This window comes from Microchirus variegatus (assembly GCF_963457635.1).
Source record: "Microchirus variegatus genome assembly, chromosome: 14".
NCBI classification, from domain to species: Eukaryota; Metazoa; Chordata; class Actinopteri; order Pleuronectiformes; family Soleidae; genus Microchirus; species Microchirus variegatus.
Genome location: NC_139815.1, coordinates 9,221,266 through 9,238,871, shown reverse-complemented (window position 1 = coordinate 9,238,871; position 17,606 = coordinate 9,221,266). Strand labels below are relative to the sequence as shown.

General features: G+C 39.1%; 1 protein-coding gene across 1 annotated transcript in view; it reads right to left on the bottom strand.

Moving 5' to 3' along the window:
- Window positions 1-13,872, bottom strand: part of ddb1 (damage-specific DNA binding protein 1) — a 31,394-nt gene extending 17,522 nt beyond the window's left edge. Inside the window, exons 1-10 of the mRNA XM_083900374.1 lie at window positions 13,735-13,872; window positions 11,927-12,075; window positions 11,585-11,701; window positions 11,265-11,486; window positions 10,991-11,105; window positions 10,349-10,446; window positions 5,692-5,850; window positions 3,871-3,954; window positions 3,265-3,381; window positions 883-985 (exon numbers count right to left, since the gene is read on the bottom strand). Of these exons, the coding sequence (XP_083756500.1) occupies window positions 883-985; window positions 3,265-3,381; window positions 3,871-3,954; window positions 5,692-5,850; window positions 10,349-10,446; window positions 10,991-11,105; window positions 11,265-11,486; window positions 11,585-11,701; window positions 11,927-12,075; window positions 13,735-13,795 (1,225 nt within the window). The 5' untranslated portion in view covers window positions 13,796-13,872. The remainder of the gene's footprint in view (window positions 1-882; window positions 986-3,264; window positions 3,382-3,870; window positions 3,955-5,691; window positions 5,851-10,348; window positions 10,447-10,990; window positions 11,106-11,264; window positions 11,487-11,584; window positions 11,702-11,926; window positions 12,076-13,734) is intronic.
- Between the last annotated feature and the right edge of the window lie 3,734 nt (window positions 13,873-17,606).

Genomic DNA, 17,606 nt, shown 5'->3' with positions numbered 1-17,606 from the left:
ATATTGAGATTTTCCGAGACCACCCTTGGGATCAAGGGCTACCCAGAATGCATTGCGTGTTTTGACATAACAAAGATGGCGCCGAAAGCAGAGAAACGAGTACGCTACAAATTAAGTATTTTCTTTGTTAACAGAAATATAAAAATTATGAAAACCATTGTATTATCTTAGTTTAGGCCCATATTATGGATTACTGATGTCATTGCGTAACATTTATTTTTATTTTACGATCTTTTGTCAATAGCCGGCCGGTGCGCACACACGATCGTTTGCTATGGTTTACTTTTCAATAAGCCGTGGTGTGTGGTAACTGTCAGCTGAATATGTCCGTGGTTGTGGTATTTGTATGAGTATCATCTTATAACTAACTGACAACCTAATAACTTGAGTGACAAACAGATTGTAATAAATAATCGTGACGTAAATGTGTTCTTCATCTTGACAGACTGGACGCAGCTTTCACGTTATTCTGCCCCCCACAGTCTGAAGACGTATCTGCATTTAAGGGGTGTCCCATTTCTAAGAGACAAAATAACCCTCAACACTTGGTTTTGAGGGCCAGTTAAGATTAAGGGTTGAGCTTGAGGGTTAAGATTGAGGGTTAAGATAGGAATTGGAATTGGCCCACTATTGCAGACATCACAGTGCTATTAGTTTTACCAAATGAAAATGTTTTCAAATCGAACCATGGCTATTTACGGAGCCACGGTCACATGCTGAGCTCAGATGAGTGAGAGCTCAAGGCATGGTCAGGTGATGGAAACAGATGTGCAGGTTGAAGTACTGCTCTGCTGTCAAATCAGAGGTGGATTGAGGTCCAGATAAAGTCAGGACTTAGAAGTGCAGTAAAGAAAAACAGAGGCCAACATACGGATCACAAACCTTTGATTCCCGGCAGGTCAATGCTGGCATGCTCATGAATGCCAATGCCATTACGGATTATTCGAAGAGAGCCTTCCTTAAATGCTCCTGAGCATGTCACCAGCTAAAAGCAAAGACACAAAAACATGAATGGAATTTATAAGTATTTACAATATTGTGGTTGATCCTGTTATTTTTCTTCAGTATTTTAGATTTATTTCTGCTGTCTGTTTGGCTAAAATCATTCATTACAAATTTGTTTGACCATTAATTGCTGTGATTTAATTTTTTTATTTAATTAATTTTTTACCAATGGTTTATGTTACTTGAGCTCAATAATAAACATTTGCATTTTATTTCTCTATGCTTATTACTGTTTTGCTAAGTTTTCAAACTGCAGATTTACTTTTCCATTTTATTTATTTGCATATGAGTGGAATAAAAAGTGATATGTGTGAATATATACATTAGTAGTGCATAAAAAAAACCCAGTCAATGTCATTGCAGTAGCACTAACTGCTGTTATAATATATCCTAAAGAAGTGTGATGTCTGAAGCGTCTGATTGGGAAAAGGTGCATTTATCCTTTCAGCTACAGTACACCAACAGGATTATTTCTAGCACACATAATAATCTCTGCCCCTACCACCTGCCACCTACATCCTAATGAAAATAACCATCTCAAATCTGACAACCTGACAACCTTAACTCACCTTAAATGCCCTCACACACTCCCATTATGAAAATGACAGAATCATGAAAACGGCACACATTACATCCATGCATGTGTTATTCGAGCAGGTTTCATGATTCCTGAAAGCATTGGCATGACAATACTTTTTTGACCACACACACTGCTGCCATGCTTCCTGCGAGGTTAAATTACATTGCCCTGCAGCTTATGCATGAATCGTCGGCTGTCTTGGAATGAATCTAAACCAATTAACCAGGTGAAATGCTCTGTGGGATTCTGAGCAAATAGTAATTTAAAGCATTGTGATTGGATTAAGAGAATGTGGAAGAATAATGTCAGAGACCTTGTGTGCTGGTCTGCACACAAAAGTGTGGCTCAGTGCTCCAATGAACTGCTGCCTTTGGAAACATATCAAGTGCCCAGAGGCCTGGTCTCAAACCCTGCCAAAAAAACTCTGAACACCATCTCCCCATACTTTGTGATGAAACACTGAAGCAGTAGGAGAAGAAACACTCCTAAGTCAAAATCAAAAGAGTTCATAAATTCTGCCGCAATGTGTCAAAGAACCGGTCTCAGCAGATGATTGGACTTAAAGTAAAAAGGCAATCGTTATTTTCCTATTACTGATGAAAATAAAACTGTCCATTTAACATTTAGTGAGAAAACATTACATTATTCAGAATATCAACTGTTGCCAACTGCTGATGGTAACCAAACTTAAGTGCACACATATACTAAAGATGAGGAGTTGTTCGGATGCATACAGATGGGTATGACTGAGAGTAGGTCTTCACTCTCCGTTGTAAAGGTTGTAAATATTATTAGAAGAAATGATGTGCTTTGCACAGCAATCTGCCTTTTTGTAATGGAACAAGGAAGCCAATTTAAGTTTGTGTGCCTGAGATGCATTTTAACATCAAGTATAACTGCAGTCGAGCTAAATCATATCGACACAACTGGGATACCAGGTGCATCTAAATGTCAGATGAATACAGGCCACAAACAACAAGAACATATGACGAAACAAAAGTATGAGAGACTGCCTTTAGAAAGGCACGTTTTTATATCCTGAAACTGTGGCCAGTACCAGATTTGAACTACGGTTTAATTGTGCTGAAAAAAACAAGTCAGGAAGTTTGCTCAATTGCCAAAATCCCCTCAAGCTGTAACAAAGCACATGATTAACAGAAAAGAAAACACAGGAGGCGATGCTCAGCAAGGTATAGCGTACCCACTGAATGTTTCAGTAAAGGTCTTTGCAAATCACAGTGCCGTATCTAGTTCTTTTTGTGACAGCTACGAAAATATTATATATATATATACACATTATATTTTATTTCTATCTGAATTATTTGCTTTTAGTAGGCAAGTGTGGTGTTTCTCTCTGTGTGTACGTGTGTTTGTTATCTCTTTAGGATCTTTTCTGGCATAAACACTGTCCTTGCCAGGATCAGTAGTCCTCATGGAGACCAAAACCTGGTCCTAATAAGGCAGAACCTCATATCTGAGGAACAGATTAAGTTTAAGGGCTAACATTTGATTTGTGGTTAGGTTAACAGTTAGACATTGACTGGTTGTTTTCAATGTTAGAGATAAAGTTTAATTAGGTAGTCTCAATGAATGGAATTCAATGTAGTGTAAAATGAAGAATAACTACACAAACTTGAATGTGTGTGTGCATGTGGGTCTGTTCAGTTGTGGGTCTTTACCTGGCCCTGGCCTTGCCTCTCCAGGTCTACAACACACATGTCCACAATGGGCCCCAGATTAGTGAACGTCTCCATTACCGCCACATACGAGCCCTGGTCATTGCTGTCCACGTTGAGCTGAAGATAAACAAAGAGAAGCCTACTTAGAAGAAGAAGAAGAAGAAAGCGTGACAGGAAACACCCACAATGGATTGGTGACCCACTAAGTGTGAACACCGCTTCTTGTCTGATGCCCCAACTTTTGAGTAATTACCAATTCTCCGCCTGCACGGAGGTGGTGCTGGAGCACACCGAGTTACCACTCTTTCATGCATTATTAGGACAATACTGTGCTGCAGGGAGCCGTAATGTTCATTTTTATCAGGATGGTGGGAAACAAGTACGAGTAACAAAAGAAAACAGGCTGGCCAGTTGGAGCTGCTTCTGACAACATAATGACCTAAGAAAAGACGTTGGCTTCAAATGATGGAAGAACAGCACGATCTCCACAGCTGAAATACACACAGATCTCGAACAGGACAATACGTTGAGAACGTTTTGAAGCTGGTGAAAGACATAATAGACTTTATGACTGTAAAAACAAATATTTATTGACTTGTAGCTTACCTTCACTAACTGGGAATCACCCAATCTGGAGCCAACAAAGACCACACCATTATCCAAGTAGGTCAAGCACTCAGCAATAGATGTCTGTCAAGAGAGAAGGACACAAATACAGCTTAGTCTCTCAGGCCATGTCCCTATTAAATCTGCAACAACTATTATTTTCCTGTTAAATCCCTCTGCCTGTAAAATGTCAAATAGCTAATTTTGTCCAATTAGAATCCAAGAAAATAACAATACTCACTTCACTGTTATGCAAGACAAAGAAAAGCTACAAATCACAGTGGAGATATACCCAACAATTGAAAAGAAAAAAATAAATAAAATTTTAGCTTTCCAACATGACATTTACTTCATGGCCAACAAAATGAACAATTATAAGATGTAACTTAAAAGTTCTAGATGGAGCTCAACAAAGTGTCAAAAACAGGCAGAACACTCGATGACATTAATGATTATTTTCAGCAAAAGACAAATGCCACAGATAACAATTCAAAGCTTTGCAAAAAAAACAAAGTTAAAAGATTAAATAGAAAAATGGTATTAGCGCTTATTTGTTGGGAATGGAAGAGAAGATGTCTAACATGCATAGACATCTTTAACACTTTGACAATGCGGTTTTCTGAGATGCCATTTCCACACAAAGTATTACTGTCCAACATTTTTAGAGTGAGTTACTGCACCCAGTTGATATTATACATATTCACAATCTCGTTCTATGTTGTTTTTGTATAAAAAATACATGTTAAAAAAAGTCATATTTGTTATAGTTTCACACCAAACAAAATACTTCCTGTATGGATACATGTTTCACAATACACTGTACATTCTGTCTTTGGTGGCTGGAACTGTATATGAAATTGCAACTTTAATTTTAAATCTTTGGCTCTGAACAGCCTGACGGCTTGTGTTATTTCTTTGTGTTTGTCTGAATTTGTGGGAAAGTGAACAGATCAGTCAACAGTCCAACTTCTTCCTCGTTCCTGCCACAGAAACGCCTGGGTGATGCCCGCGTAAATGGACATTCACGTTAGATGTGTTACTGTGAGCAGACTTGACAAACAATGTCTGCAAATGGTGTTTTTTTTTTTATTGCTGAGCTTCGCTCTGTCGCTGCCACAGTTGACGCTAATCAAGCCACACAGTGGAATTAATAGATGAAGGTCCACTCTCAGTTCACTGCTGACATTAACGCTGTATTTTTTGGCTTCCACTTTGTTCCCATCGCCCCTAAGATTGCGTGATTTGCGTATCGCGAACGTGAGGAAAAAGAGAAGTTGCTTATAAACACAGTTGCAAACACAATCCATGCAGAATCTAAGAAAATATAGACACATTTAATGTATATTGTGGTTTACGCCACGGTTCAGTTTTGCACTCCTAATACATATATATATTTTTTTTTTTTGTAAAAGCACTCTGCCTCTGGCTTGACAGACTTCTCTACTTGATTATTTCTAACTCCAGCATCAATCTGCAATCTGCAGACTATCAAAACAGGATTTTACCTTTTTAAGCTCCTTGGCAAGTCTAAATCAACTTTAAAGAGATAAGTGACACCCTGGCAAGTAAGCAACAAAGAGCTGGGATCATTTTTTTTCTCATGCAGACTGATCCATTAGCTTCTGTCAGGGCCATAAACTATTAAAAAGTCCATCGTAACACGGTGGGTACTCAGAGTAAAACGCAGCAAAAGGAAAATCTTCAATCTTCAAGCAACAGCAGGAGTGGTAGAGGTAGAAAAAAAAGGATGGGAGAAATGCCAGGTAGGAAAAGTGAGCACAGACAGGCGAAATAATAGAGAGAAATATATAAATAATGAACCTCGCCGAGCAGCTCCACATGCAAGTCTTTGAGAGCCACTGTGCCATCCATGAGCTCTTCCTTCTCCAACAGCAGCATGAACAGCCGTCCCTCCATGTCCCCCAGCAGGTAGCGAGAGCCATTGGGATCCACCCGGTTGTGACAGACAATGGTACTTTGCTGAAATTGTGGAACAAATAGAAAATGTTAAAAAAGCCTGTAAAAGATCCTCAAATTAAACCACAACCAAAAATATGCTCACCTCATGCTCTAACTTAGTGCTGTATGAAAATGTTAAAATACAGCCACAGGGACCTGTCTTCAGTACGCTTGCCTTATTTATCTGTCATTATGAAAATATACCGTGAGGAGTTTGCCTCAGGCAGAAGTTAAAACTACAGGCTCTTCAAATGTTCCCCGTCAAGAGAAGCATGCATTAAATAAGGCGGCATGGCATCGTCAGAGATAGGGGTAACACTACTCAAGGTTAACACATAAAATTCCACACATCCAGAAACATTTTTCACTACAATATAAAAGTCAATTACAAATATATACATATATATACACATACATATATATGTGTAATTATTTGTGTTATGATATCAGACTTTCTGTGGGGTTTCCATAATTTGGCATTTTGTGAAGACAACTACGTAGCAACTTAAATACAGTCAAACGAGTAACTTGTATAATATTGACTTGTTGTATAATACTTTTCCCTTGAACAATACTGTTGCCACTCATCTTTCCCATCGCTTGATCATTCCTGTCAACACTGTTTAACATCTCAGGTGATTTTGACTGAAATTGCTGCAGAGCCAAAGTCTCCCCTCTCCATTGTCACTACAAGACAAGCCACCCATCTGGCTAGAATAGTAACCATGATTGGAACTGGCATTAAACTCACATACTGTGACCGAGCCTGCTCTACTTTCCCTTCAAAGGGAGGTATTGTTATTATCATTGTCTACTGTACAAGCCCAGTCAATTTCTCACTTGATCAAACCTTTACAAAAAAAATCATTTTCAGAATCCTCTAGCCTGCCTTGTAGTGCATTTTTCCAAAACTGTTGATCCACTTTTATTTTCACAGCTTCACAAAGCTTTAGCAGTGTGCTTGAGTGAAAGGAAGGTAATTAGGCTGTTTGCCTCTACAAGTGAAATCAGTTTGCTGACCCACCATAGACTCATTTACAAAAGGGAGATTATACACACTCAGAACTTCTGGTGTCTCGTTCTTTTTTTCACTTCTGTGCTGTAGTGAACATTTATTAATTGGTTGTCAAAAATGTTGTTATACAGTATATCAAAGTATAAGCCTGTGTGTCTTCATTAGGAGTGTGTGCTTCAGCTGAATGCTAATGCTGCATTAGCTGTGAAAGAGAGTCCGAAATAAAAATGTCAGCTTCATTTAGAATGGATGGTTCCATTAGTCACAGAGCAGATGCCCCACTACCTCTTACCTCAAACATCTCATCAGTCATGGGGGCTAGTGCTAATGTGGAAAGAGAGTAGTAACTGAAATGTTGACAGGTTGACCGATAATTGTGAATTGAGTCAGAATGCAGGCTGTTATCATCACAACAGAGCACAACAAGTGTACTGTTTATGAGTCACTGCCAATCATGGGTTAACTTTTTACTTTTTTTTTTAAACTTGATAGACCATCAACAAGGACAAAGCAGGGGTGCAGCTAAATAGTGCAAGTTTCCCTGCAATATGTATATTTATAATCTATATTATCGCTGATGAGGAGTGATATGGTAACGGTTTTAAACAGTGTGTAGTTGGTGTGATTACTGATACCGAAAATGATAACTCATGCCAGAAAGAAAATATATTTTATTAGTATTCTTATATTTTGTGATCAACATTCATAGGTGTCCTATAGGGAGGTACATACAATAAACAATTAAAAGGCCTAAACTCCAGGCCCTAAACTAAAGTGCAACCAATGCCATGGTTTATGTGGGAAGCAGTGAGCATTTACATACTAGCTGCCCACTGTCTAAGAATATAAGGTCAAAGTGCATTAAACATTTACCTATAGACCTATTTTCACCTATTTATTTGTATGAAAGCCTGGTTTGGCATTTCCAGTCAGTAGTTGAGTAGCTTTACACAGCAGACAGGATCATTTTGACAGATACTTTTGCTCCTAGAAAGCAGGTATCATGCAGTCAAGGGTTGCTATAACAGCAGATTGTTTAAGCCAAAGGCTTTAATGGTATATATATATATATATATTTTGATTATCGGCCAGGCAATGTGGATGCAAATTTTAAGAAGACAAAGAAGTATCACTATATCTGTCCATTAGGCTATGTTTAAAATTAACCAACAGATCATCAGGTACCAGAAATAGCTGAACAAGTAACAGTTGGCATAGTTGTGGAATTAAAACCGGTTTATATTGCCGGCTTTTATTAATTCATGAGCTACAGCACATCCATCCATCATCTACAACTTTATCCTCCACGGGAGGGTCGCGTGGGGTGCTGTGCCTATCTCAGCTGACATAGGGCGATAGGCCTGGACAGTTCGCCAGTACAGCATACAACATAATTAAAAATATTCTCATACATAACATCGGACAGCCAGTGACCAAGAGGAAAGGAATTGGGCTTGTAAATGCAGAGGTCAAATCATGAATTGGTGTGTGCGCAAAAATATCTCAATCTAATTCTATAAGGCCACTTCCTCGTGTTGTCCTCCCACTCTGTAAAATTACACCGATGTGGAACTGACCTGCCATTTCCATTTATTTAGAATGTTTGCACGACATTTTCAAGAAAGCAAACTCACTCCTTTCACACGTAGAGAAATGAATTCCGGAAGAAAAATTAGGTCAATGCTCCAACAAATTCAATAAAATGTTAAATGAAAATTGGTTGGTCACCCCTCTATCAGGTCAGAATATCAAGCTATTTATCAACAAATCCAATAATGCTCACAGGCATTTAATAATTATGTTTTATCAGCTTAAGCTACTGCATCTGAATAAATTGATTTGTCATTTCCAAGACGTTTACTGCCTTGGTATATAAAAAAAAAGCAGTATGAGAGTGAGATCATATTTTCTAATTATAGAAGGAGGTGGTTGCTGAAGAGCACCTCTGAGATTTGTTGAATGTATAAAGCAATGCAATGCTGCCTGAAACATAATCCTGCAAAGGACAACATTCAGAACAAATTTCCACATAAAGGTCAGGGATTCCAGGTTTGTTGCACAACCTCTTTGATGCACGTTTCTGAAGCCTCTCCTGCCCACTCAATACTGAACTTAACAGATCAATGGTGATGATTACGATGCAGCTCGGGAATCTGACAACTACTATGTAACAGCAGAAACACAAGACTAGGGATGGGAATTTCACACATTTTAGAGTCGATTGTCGAGGTCCACGTGTCGAATTTTCTGTCGATTTTTTTTTTTTTTTTATACAGCAGCAGCAGCAGCAGCAATGCGGGGGTGGAAATTATTCTACAGTGTACTACTTCATTTTAGGCTCAAAAACATGTAGCTGTAATGTCCATTATTGACCATCAGAACAGCGGTAATAAATATGAGGGGCAAAAAAAAGAAAAAAAATCGGACTCTCCGCTGGAACGCGTTCAGGTTTTTGAACCTGCGCTCATTAGGTGTCCACCAGACTGAAGTACAGTGATCTTCACTAGGTGAGATGCCGTCTTCATTTGTGTAGCGCTTGTGTTATGTCCCCCACCCCCGTCCTAAGCTTAATGGCAACCTCGTTCGCACTGCACGCACACACACACACTAGGACGCGCACAGCCACTCGAGAGAACGAGCCGGTGATGCGCGCATCATCATCTGAGAGCGTAGGGAGCCTGGACAGCAGGATCACCTTTTCGTGCACAGCTTCCTCAACCTCCATGGTTGTGAACTTTACGTGTTTGTGACACTTCTACTTTTTTTACTTGTAATTTTTTTATCGAGGTGCGCACGTGTCGATTGTCAAAAAAGTCCCATCCCTACACAAGACAATAAATAAATAACATCAGGCCCTCAGGTGAATTTACATTACTTTATTACTATTCACTTGGTTTTCTTTGTACAGCAAAGGTTTATATCTGACAGGGTATGGTGATAAGCAACAAAATAATGTATGAAACTTTAAAAACACACCCCTCTATTATTGTAGCTGTCTGCTTTACACAGCATGGGACTAGGGATCTGTGGTTTGCTTTACTTCTCATAAAAGAATTGGTCCCCTAATACTAAATTCAGAAGTTTAATAGTCTGTAAATTAGGGCTACCCCGACTAAAGATTTTCTTTGTCAACCATTTGTTAGATTTAAAAATAAATAAATTTGCGGGACAACAAAAAAGTTTGAGTTCTAAGTCTGAGAGAGGATGTTAATAATATTTTTAACACTACACTACAGATATATACAAAACCTTAAAATTAACCCTCAATGAATGAATACATCTGGAGATAAGCAAAGATGACCTGAATATTTTGTTGAATTTAAACGCATTACAACATGATACTAACTTTTAACAGGAAGACAATTTATAATAAGCTTATGAATTATTAATGTTACAAGTGAGCACAGTAGCGCATTTGGACCCCTGAATGATGAAAACATTTAAAACTCCTTAATTACACAAATTAGAGAAACAGACAATATGAATTATTTAATGTCCAGTTACCTTGATAGTAGGTGGTGCAATGGCCAAGTATTTGTCTCCATTGTGGTAGGTGATGGACTCTTGTCCTATGATTATAGCACCACCAAATGGCTCTGGCACTAAAATACAAGCACATGAGCAAAAGAGAAATTTGTATTTGTATACAGGTATACATTCAAGGGGAGCTGCCACTAATTTTATTTTTAATATAACATTCTATTATCTTTTTCAATTCATCAAAATGTCCTACACTAAAACATATCTCCATTTTAGATTTGTTTGTTAATTGAAAAATTAAAACATCCTAAGAAAAGACATATCAAAAATACAGTTAGAAAATGAGTTTTTTGTGGACAACTGCTGTTTTTAATTACTGATGTCATGTGCAGTCATTTCTGATTGATCAACAGATTACTTTATCAATAAGCTGAGCTGAGGCTCATGTCTAAAAAACTAATGTTTTTGAAACTGAGCAATATTTCAAAAGTGGGATCTGTTCTACAATTCAGAGAAAATGTTTAATGCCCTTATAACTTCTCACCTAGAATACAGAAAATGCACTACCTTAGCACTCAATTTAATTCAATTCAAAACAGTATTTGATTTCTAACTGGTTACTTCACTTGTTATTTTAGTACTGTATGGAGTATAAACTCTGGTTACCTGGGATGACCATTGATGCCTCAGCCTCCACATTCTCCTGTTTCCAGGGGCCCTTGTTGAACTCCTTCTCCCTCAGAGAAACCTCGTAGGTCTTCACATGGCGTCCCTGTGGATCCTTTAGTACACAACAGAAAATCACAGTATATTACAGTTTTTACATCAACATCTTGAATGAAAACAAGACCTCAAGGTAGAAGTAAAAACATGGTCATTGTCTGCTTTTTAATGCTGTCACACAATACCGTAAATAATTAAGACTAAGAATGCTGTAAACCTGGTAAATGAAGCAGACAGTTGGGGCCTGGCAGCCAAAGAGAAAGTGCACGTCGATGACTTGTAGCTCCTCCAGTCGGATGTTGAAAGCCTTAAGCTCACGGTTGTCCCTGTCCAGTGGGATCACCTTAAACAACCCATCATAAAGACGGAGACCAATCATGCGACACTCTGGGTCTACAATTCCAATAATGCCCGTCTCAGATGGACGACCAATACGATCCTGAAAAAGAGCATTAGGTTTGGAAATGTTTAATACCTACAGTAAAACACAACATTCACAAAAAGTGTTTGATGAATAGTATAGTAAGAAAAAAACACCTGGACATTGCCGTGGGCACGTGTGATGATGTCAATGCTGTCCCCATTCTGTTTGTATTCAAGGATACATGCGTTGTACTTGGATGTGAGAATGAACAGCAGGTCTTTGGTCTCACCCTAAACAAAAAAAGACACCAAAATGTTCAAATACCAAACATGTAGAGACCTGGTTCTATTTTCATCAGTATGATTCAGGACAGCAGGCTAAAGCAGGAGTATCAGTCATCTGTTTAATTGCCACCAACCAATTTAGTCAAGACAGAGTTAAAAGCTTTATTAAAAAATTATAATTACATTTTTGGAAGATTTCAGTTTTTCCCCAGAACTTTTTGTAACCCTTACCTTTGGCCTGAAGAGTTCCATGACGGCAATCTTTCCATACATGCCCACTTCTTTGACAGGTCTGAGACCCTCTGGTGTGACGACATAGATTTCCAAACGTGTGTTTTTGGCTATGAGAAGATTCAGGTCTTCCGCAGAGGTGAAGTGACCTGTTGGCAAATAAACGTAGATGTATGTAGATAATTCTCATAAACTGCTGTTTAGGATGTATGTATGATTGACAAAATCAAAATATTGCTGATGCCAACTACCACTGACCAGATCTGCATAAGTGTCTATGGGCAAGATAATGAAACTTATCTTCGACTCAAATAGATCCCAAATGCACCCTTCCCTCGGTTATTGGCAGCCAATATGTGACTCATAGTGTAAATCGCTGAGTGGATGTTAAGACTGCATAAGCTGTTAATAATGAAGTCATATACTGTCTTTGATACTTGCATGAAGGTAATGCTACGCGGTAAAATGGTATTCAACTTCAAGTGAAATTACAAATCCGTATAGGTTGTGGCTAGTATTATCTCATTTTACAACTAAATTATTCTGATCACCAATGATTCAGAGCATGAAGATAATACTCCTCACGCAGGGCAACAGCAAATTATTACTCTGCTAATTACTGTTTCAAGTGATTGCCATGAGATAGTCAAGAAATGTCCATTACAAATAAAATTACTCAATACACTTTCTGGATGTATTAGATTAATCCACTAATAAAAAGCATCTTCAAGTATATGCTTGTAATGTTTTGAATACAAATATTTTATTTCTGAAGCAAGTAGTACATAAACATGTCAAATACACTTATTTGTCACTATATAAGTTACAGTTGGTCAACTGCTTGTTGATGCAAATATCAAATCAGCCAGTCACATGGCAGCAACTTAATGTATTTAGCCACGCAGACCCATGCAAGACAGCCTGCTGAAATTCAAACCTAGCATCGGAATGGGGGAGAACATTACTTTGAACATGGCACGGTTGTCAATGCCAGACAGGCTGGTCTTACTATTTCAGAAACTACAGATCTACAGGGATCTAACACACAATCATCACTAGTGTTGACAGAACTGTCTGAAAAAGAGAAACGATCAAGTGAGCATCGATTCACTTGGAGGTCAGAGTTGAACGTCCAGACAACCACAACCATCTCTAAATGCTCAACACATCAAATCTTGAAGCAGATGGGCTACAAGCAGCAAAGGGCCACTCCTGCTACTTTAATAGGTATCCTGTACCAAATACAGTGACAGGTGGTGTAAGTACAGTGAGGTAAAAATGTAATACAGATCTATTAAGTGTCATAACAAACAAGAGATCAATTTAAACACACGTATCTTAAATCTGACACTGAGAGGATTATTAGTATGTATTAGTATGTGAAGGAATTGGTTGGCATTCTAATTGTCGAGTACATGATTCAGTAAGCGCTTCCATCACATATTGTTACAACTTTTTAAAAAGTGTACGGCAGATCTAGCTTCGAGTGCACATAGTTTATTTGATAATGATTGAGATCCAGATGAAATGCACTTTGATCTAGCGACGCCACATTAGACACAACATTTGCTTAACGTTACATTCAAGAGAAAGGTGCAGTGTATTAAACCTTAAGAGGCAGGAGATATACGTGTGTCGTGATTTGCATGTAGCAAACAACAGCTAGTGTGGCTAGAAAAACATTTTTACTTAGCAAAAACAAAAGCTAACGGTTGCTGCAGGCCCGTTTACGTAGCGCGGGAGCTCAGCTAGCACGCTGCTGGTAAACGAGTCTTCTTTGCACAACACAACAAACAGCGGTTATTTACCGGTGATGCAGGCGTTCACCGCCGTGGGTTTCTGGGCTGTTACCACGTAGTTGTACGACATCTTTCACAACAACAAAAGACAAACACCAGAGAAGTGTTTTAATCTCAGACAAGTGACAAAATCATTGATAATATAACTCCCGGAAGTAGTTAGCTGGCTTTGGTATGCGCATCACAAGCTAACAGTTACTGAAGAGCGGTGACTCTGACGTGGAGCGTCCTCACGTGACAGGGAGGACGTATTACACCACCCCATTTGTGTGCTGTCAACATGGACTGAACTCAGTTGTGTGGTACTTGTACATTCAGTTAGTATTATCTGTTCACTGAACATTTACTGGTAAGTACACGTGTTTGTGCATTTATTCTCTCTCTAATGTACTAATTTCACCAACTCAAGAATACAAATAGAGAAAGTGAGGTACAAATGTATCCCTATTTGTACAATTGTCTGAAAAAGTCATTAGCCATCAACTCTAATGGTACCTGACATTTTAATGAAGCTGTTTGGACAAACATTCCAAACCTCTGGACAACATACTCAGAATGTTCTCTTTTAGTTGTAAGTAAAAATACCAAAATAACGATATATGTGGCGCTATCATGATGGCTGAGAGTCATGGGATATAAATTTAGAGTAGGTGTTACTTGACCATAATAGCTTTAACTAACTTTAATGTAATGTAGAACTTAAATCACTGGGTCAGGGACATATTGACTACTCTGGAAGAAAAGACTCATACGATTGTCACTATCTACCTAATGTTGCCGTTTTTCTCTGTTTTTCTCCTTTTGGCAAGGAAACAAGACAGGCCACATCTAGAGGGTCCTGCATGTTGAACTAATGTCTCTCTACAGCCTTGTATCATACCAACATGTGCCTTGACTTTACCTCCCAAGGTTCTATTGTCCTTCTCTGTGCCTGGTGTCACCGGATTCCCAGATTCTGTCTAACCAACCAACTGCTGTCCACGGTGGAGGGGGAGGGGGGTTAACTCCTTTCCCTTGAACTACTGCACAGACTGCCTCGATGCACTGTGCTATCTGTTCCTATAAAACTCACAAAGACAGCCGCTGTTCTCAAGTCCCTATTTCTATACTCACCATGGTCTTATTAATATTTTCGCATAACAATAGCTGCATCTGAGAGGTCTCTAATCTTTTCAATCTTCAAACTTTTTTTAGTACCTGCTCTGGCGAGGTTCCAAGCGAGCTGAGAAGACAATATGAGTGACTTCACCAGACTGCTGGCCACTGATTGGTCAGAGTGGCGTAACAGGAAGAGACATCCAACACAAGAATCCAGCCCAACAATGCTGAACTGTAGATCAGTTAAAAAGACTTAACAATCCTAACAACTTGGGTTCTCTAACTTCTCTAAAATCTGTACTGATTCAGCTACACTGAAAAAGTCACTAACCCAGTTTCATGCAGGCGTGCAGTGATGACTGCGCCTACGCTGAGTAGGTACTTTTTTGAAGTGGAAAACCAACCTAAACTGTGTTATGGCAAGGCGAGCCAAGCTGGGACCATAGTGGAAAAGGGCCATTATTGCCTGGAGTGTTTCTTCACAAAGAGCCCAGTACGCTGAAGGGCTGCAAACTGACTGGGTCAGAGATAACAGCAAGTCTGGCCTTCACCTGCTACCTGCTTGGTTTTGCATTGAACATCACTGTCAATAATAGAACTGTTTAAAAGTGATGAATTTCATATAAATGGCCCTGTATTAGACCTAAGGGTAATATACAAGATCAAGGCGTCGCCAGTGAATAATGACGTTAAAGTGAAATTGCTCTTAGTACCATAACAAATCAAATACTGCATAATCCATGAGCATAAAAAAACGGAGCCTTGCGTGGAGGCAGGTTCGGTTATGGGGTAAAATTCTAATTTCTAAATGTTTCATACTCAAGCAGAGTCAAGCATCAATACATACTGAGAACAATGTGAGGAGGTACATAGAGATGAGTGTGTTTATATGCACTAACTGCATGTGTTTTAACTATCAGCACGACTAGGACCCACAGGAAGTGGAGGTCTGGCTGGGATCAGTGCCTTCAATCTGCAGGAAATGGAGACTACCACTTTCCACAAGCAGGTAAGCAACTTCATGACCCAAGTTTCAAACCTGTGAAAGGAGTTATTTAGAGCAAGATGCAAGTCATCTGAAGGCTGCAGGCAGGAGCAAATGAAAGTTAATGGGATGGGATCACTCAATGGGTGTGGGGATACTTTAATTTCAAGGGGCAGACGAAGGTCACTTCAGCAGCACACAGCACAACTGGGACTGATGAAACCTGCAAGAGCCCTGACATGAATCTTTGGAAATGGATTACAAAGTTCCCGTCAGTGACAAGTGATGTTCTCTCACGACTTGTGTTTGCCTGTGTTTTTCCTGTGGTGCAGCAGTGGTGAGGCTTTGGCTTGTACATGACAGAATGCACTGCACTACACTACATGCTTAATTTAGCAAGTTGTATGTTTGCCTGATAATGAGATGAACGTGTGTGTGTAGATGTATTTATATCTTTGGGATGTTAATGTTAGGGTAAGGGGTTATCATAGACATAATGCACTCGTGGTTATATTATGTCTATGACGATGTCCTCACTAAGATATGAAAACAAGTTTGTGTATGTGTATGTGTGCCCATGTATTACTAATGTTATGGGGATGTAAAACTGTTTACACAGTCACATTATGGGAACTTGGCTTCTTTGTGGGGAAAAAAAGGTAGTCTCCATCTTGTAAATTACTATATTTTAAGGTGAAGAAATGTTTTAAGGTTAGGTTGAGGATAAGGTTAGGATTAGGCCAGTAGTAATTATGGAAATGAATGTAAGTCAATGCAATGTCCCCTGAAGTCATGAAAACCCCATGTGTGTGTGTGCGTGTGATGAAAAAGAAATATATTTTCTTTTTCATCCACTCCCCCGAGATTTATTCAGATGGCATCGTTGATGGCTCCTCGGATGAAGTGTCTTTGAACTGTTCTCAGCACAGACATTTTGCAAAGGAGGCTCGGCTTACCTGGGATTATCATCAGACCGCTTAGTTCTGCCCACAACGACATGCTTGCCTTTTCTAATACCTCTTCCATTCACTCCAAAAATAAATAAGGAAAAATCACTTGCAGAAAAGCTTCTTGTGGCCATGGCCAAGGTCGTTGATGTGTTTACTCTTTTCAATCCAAACATACATATATTCTTTATCATCTTATGTGTGCTCTGGCTGCCAGTGCTAACACACAGTAACTGAATGAACACTGATGTGTAGTTGTGAGGTGCCCCAGTGAGCCCTCCCTCACATTTGAGAGGCTTTGCTTTTTTTAATTCAACTGTAATTGGCGAGCTGTCTTGACTAGGTGTCAAAAAGAGATTTCTGTCTCAAGGGAAATACTAGTTAAATAAAGGTTAAATAAAAAGATACAATAAAATCACCTCATAAAAATGCAGACTTGAGAAATGCATAAGAAAGTCTTTGAGTGAGAGGATGCCCTATAATCAGTGGTAATTAATATCATTTAGGAACAGCATTAATAGTTAAACACTTGCACTTCATAACTATTTTTATGACGAGAGTTGTACATTTCCTTGTCATTTTGCACAAATGAAGCTGTACTCTTTTTCCTTCAGCCTGATGAAGGTGCAGGTCTTCAACTGCAACTGATCCTCTCTCTCCACGTTCATTATAATGGAGGGTCTTATGAAGATACAAGCAACAAGACATATGGGTGAAACGTGAGTAGTGTCTTTCGTCGTCTACTGCTTTATCGTCCACACGAGGGTCACAGGGCCGCTGGTCCTGATCCCAGCTGACAAGGGACGAAAGACGGGGTACACCCTGTACAGGTCGCCAGGTCATCACAGGGC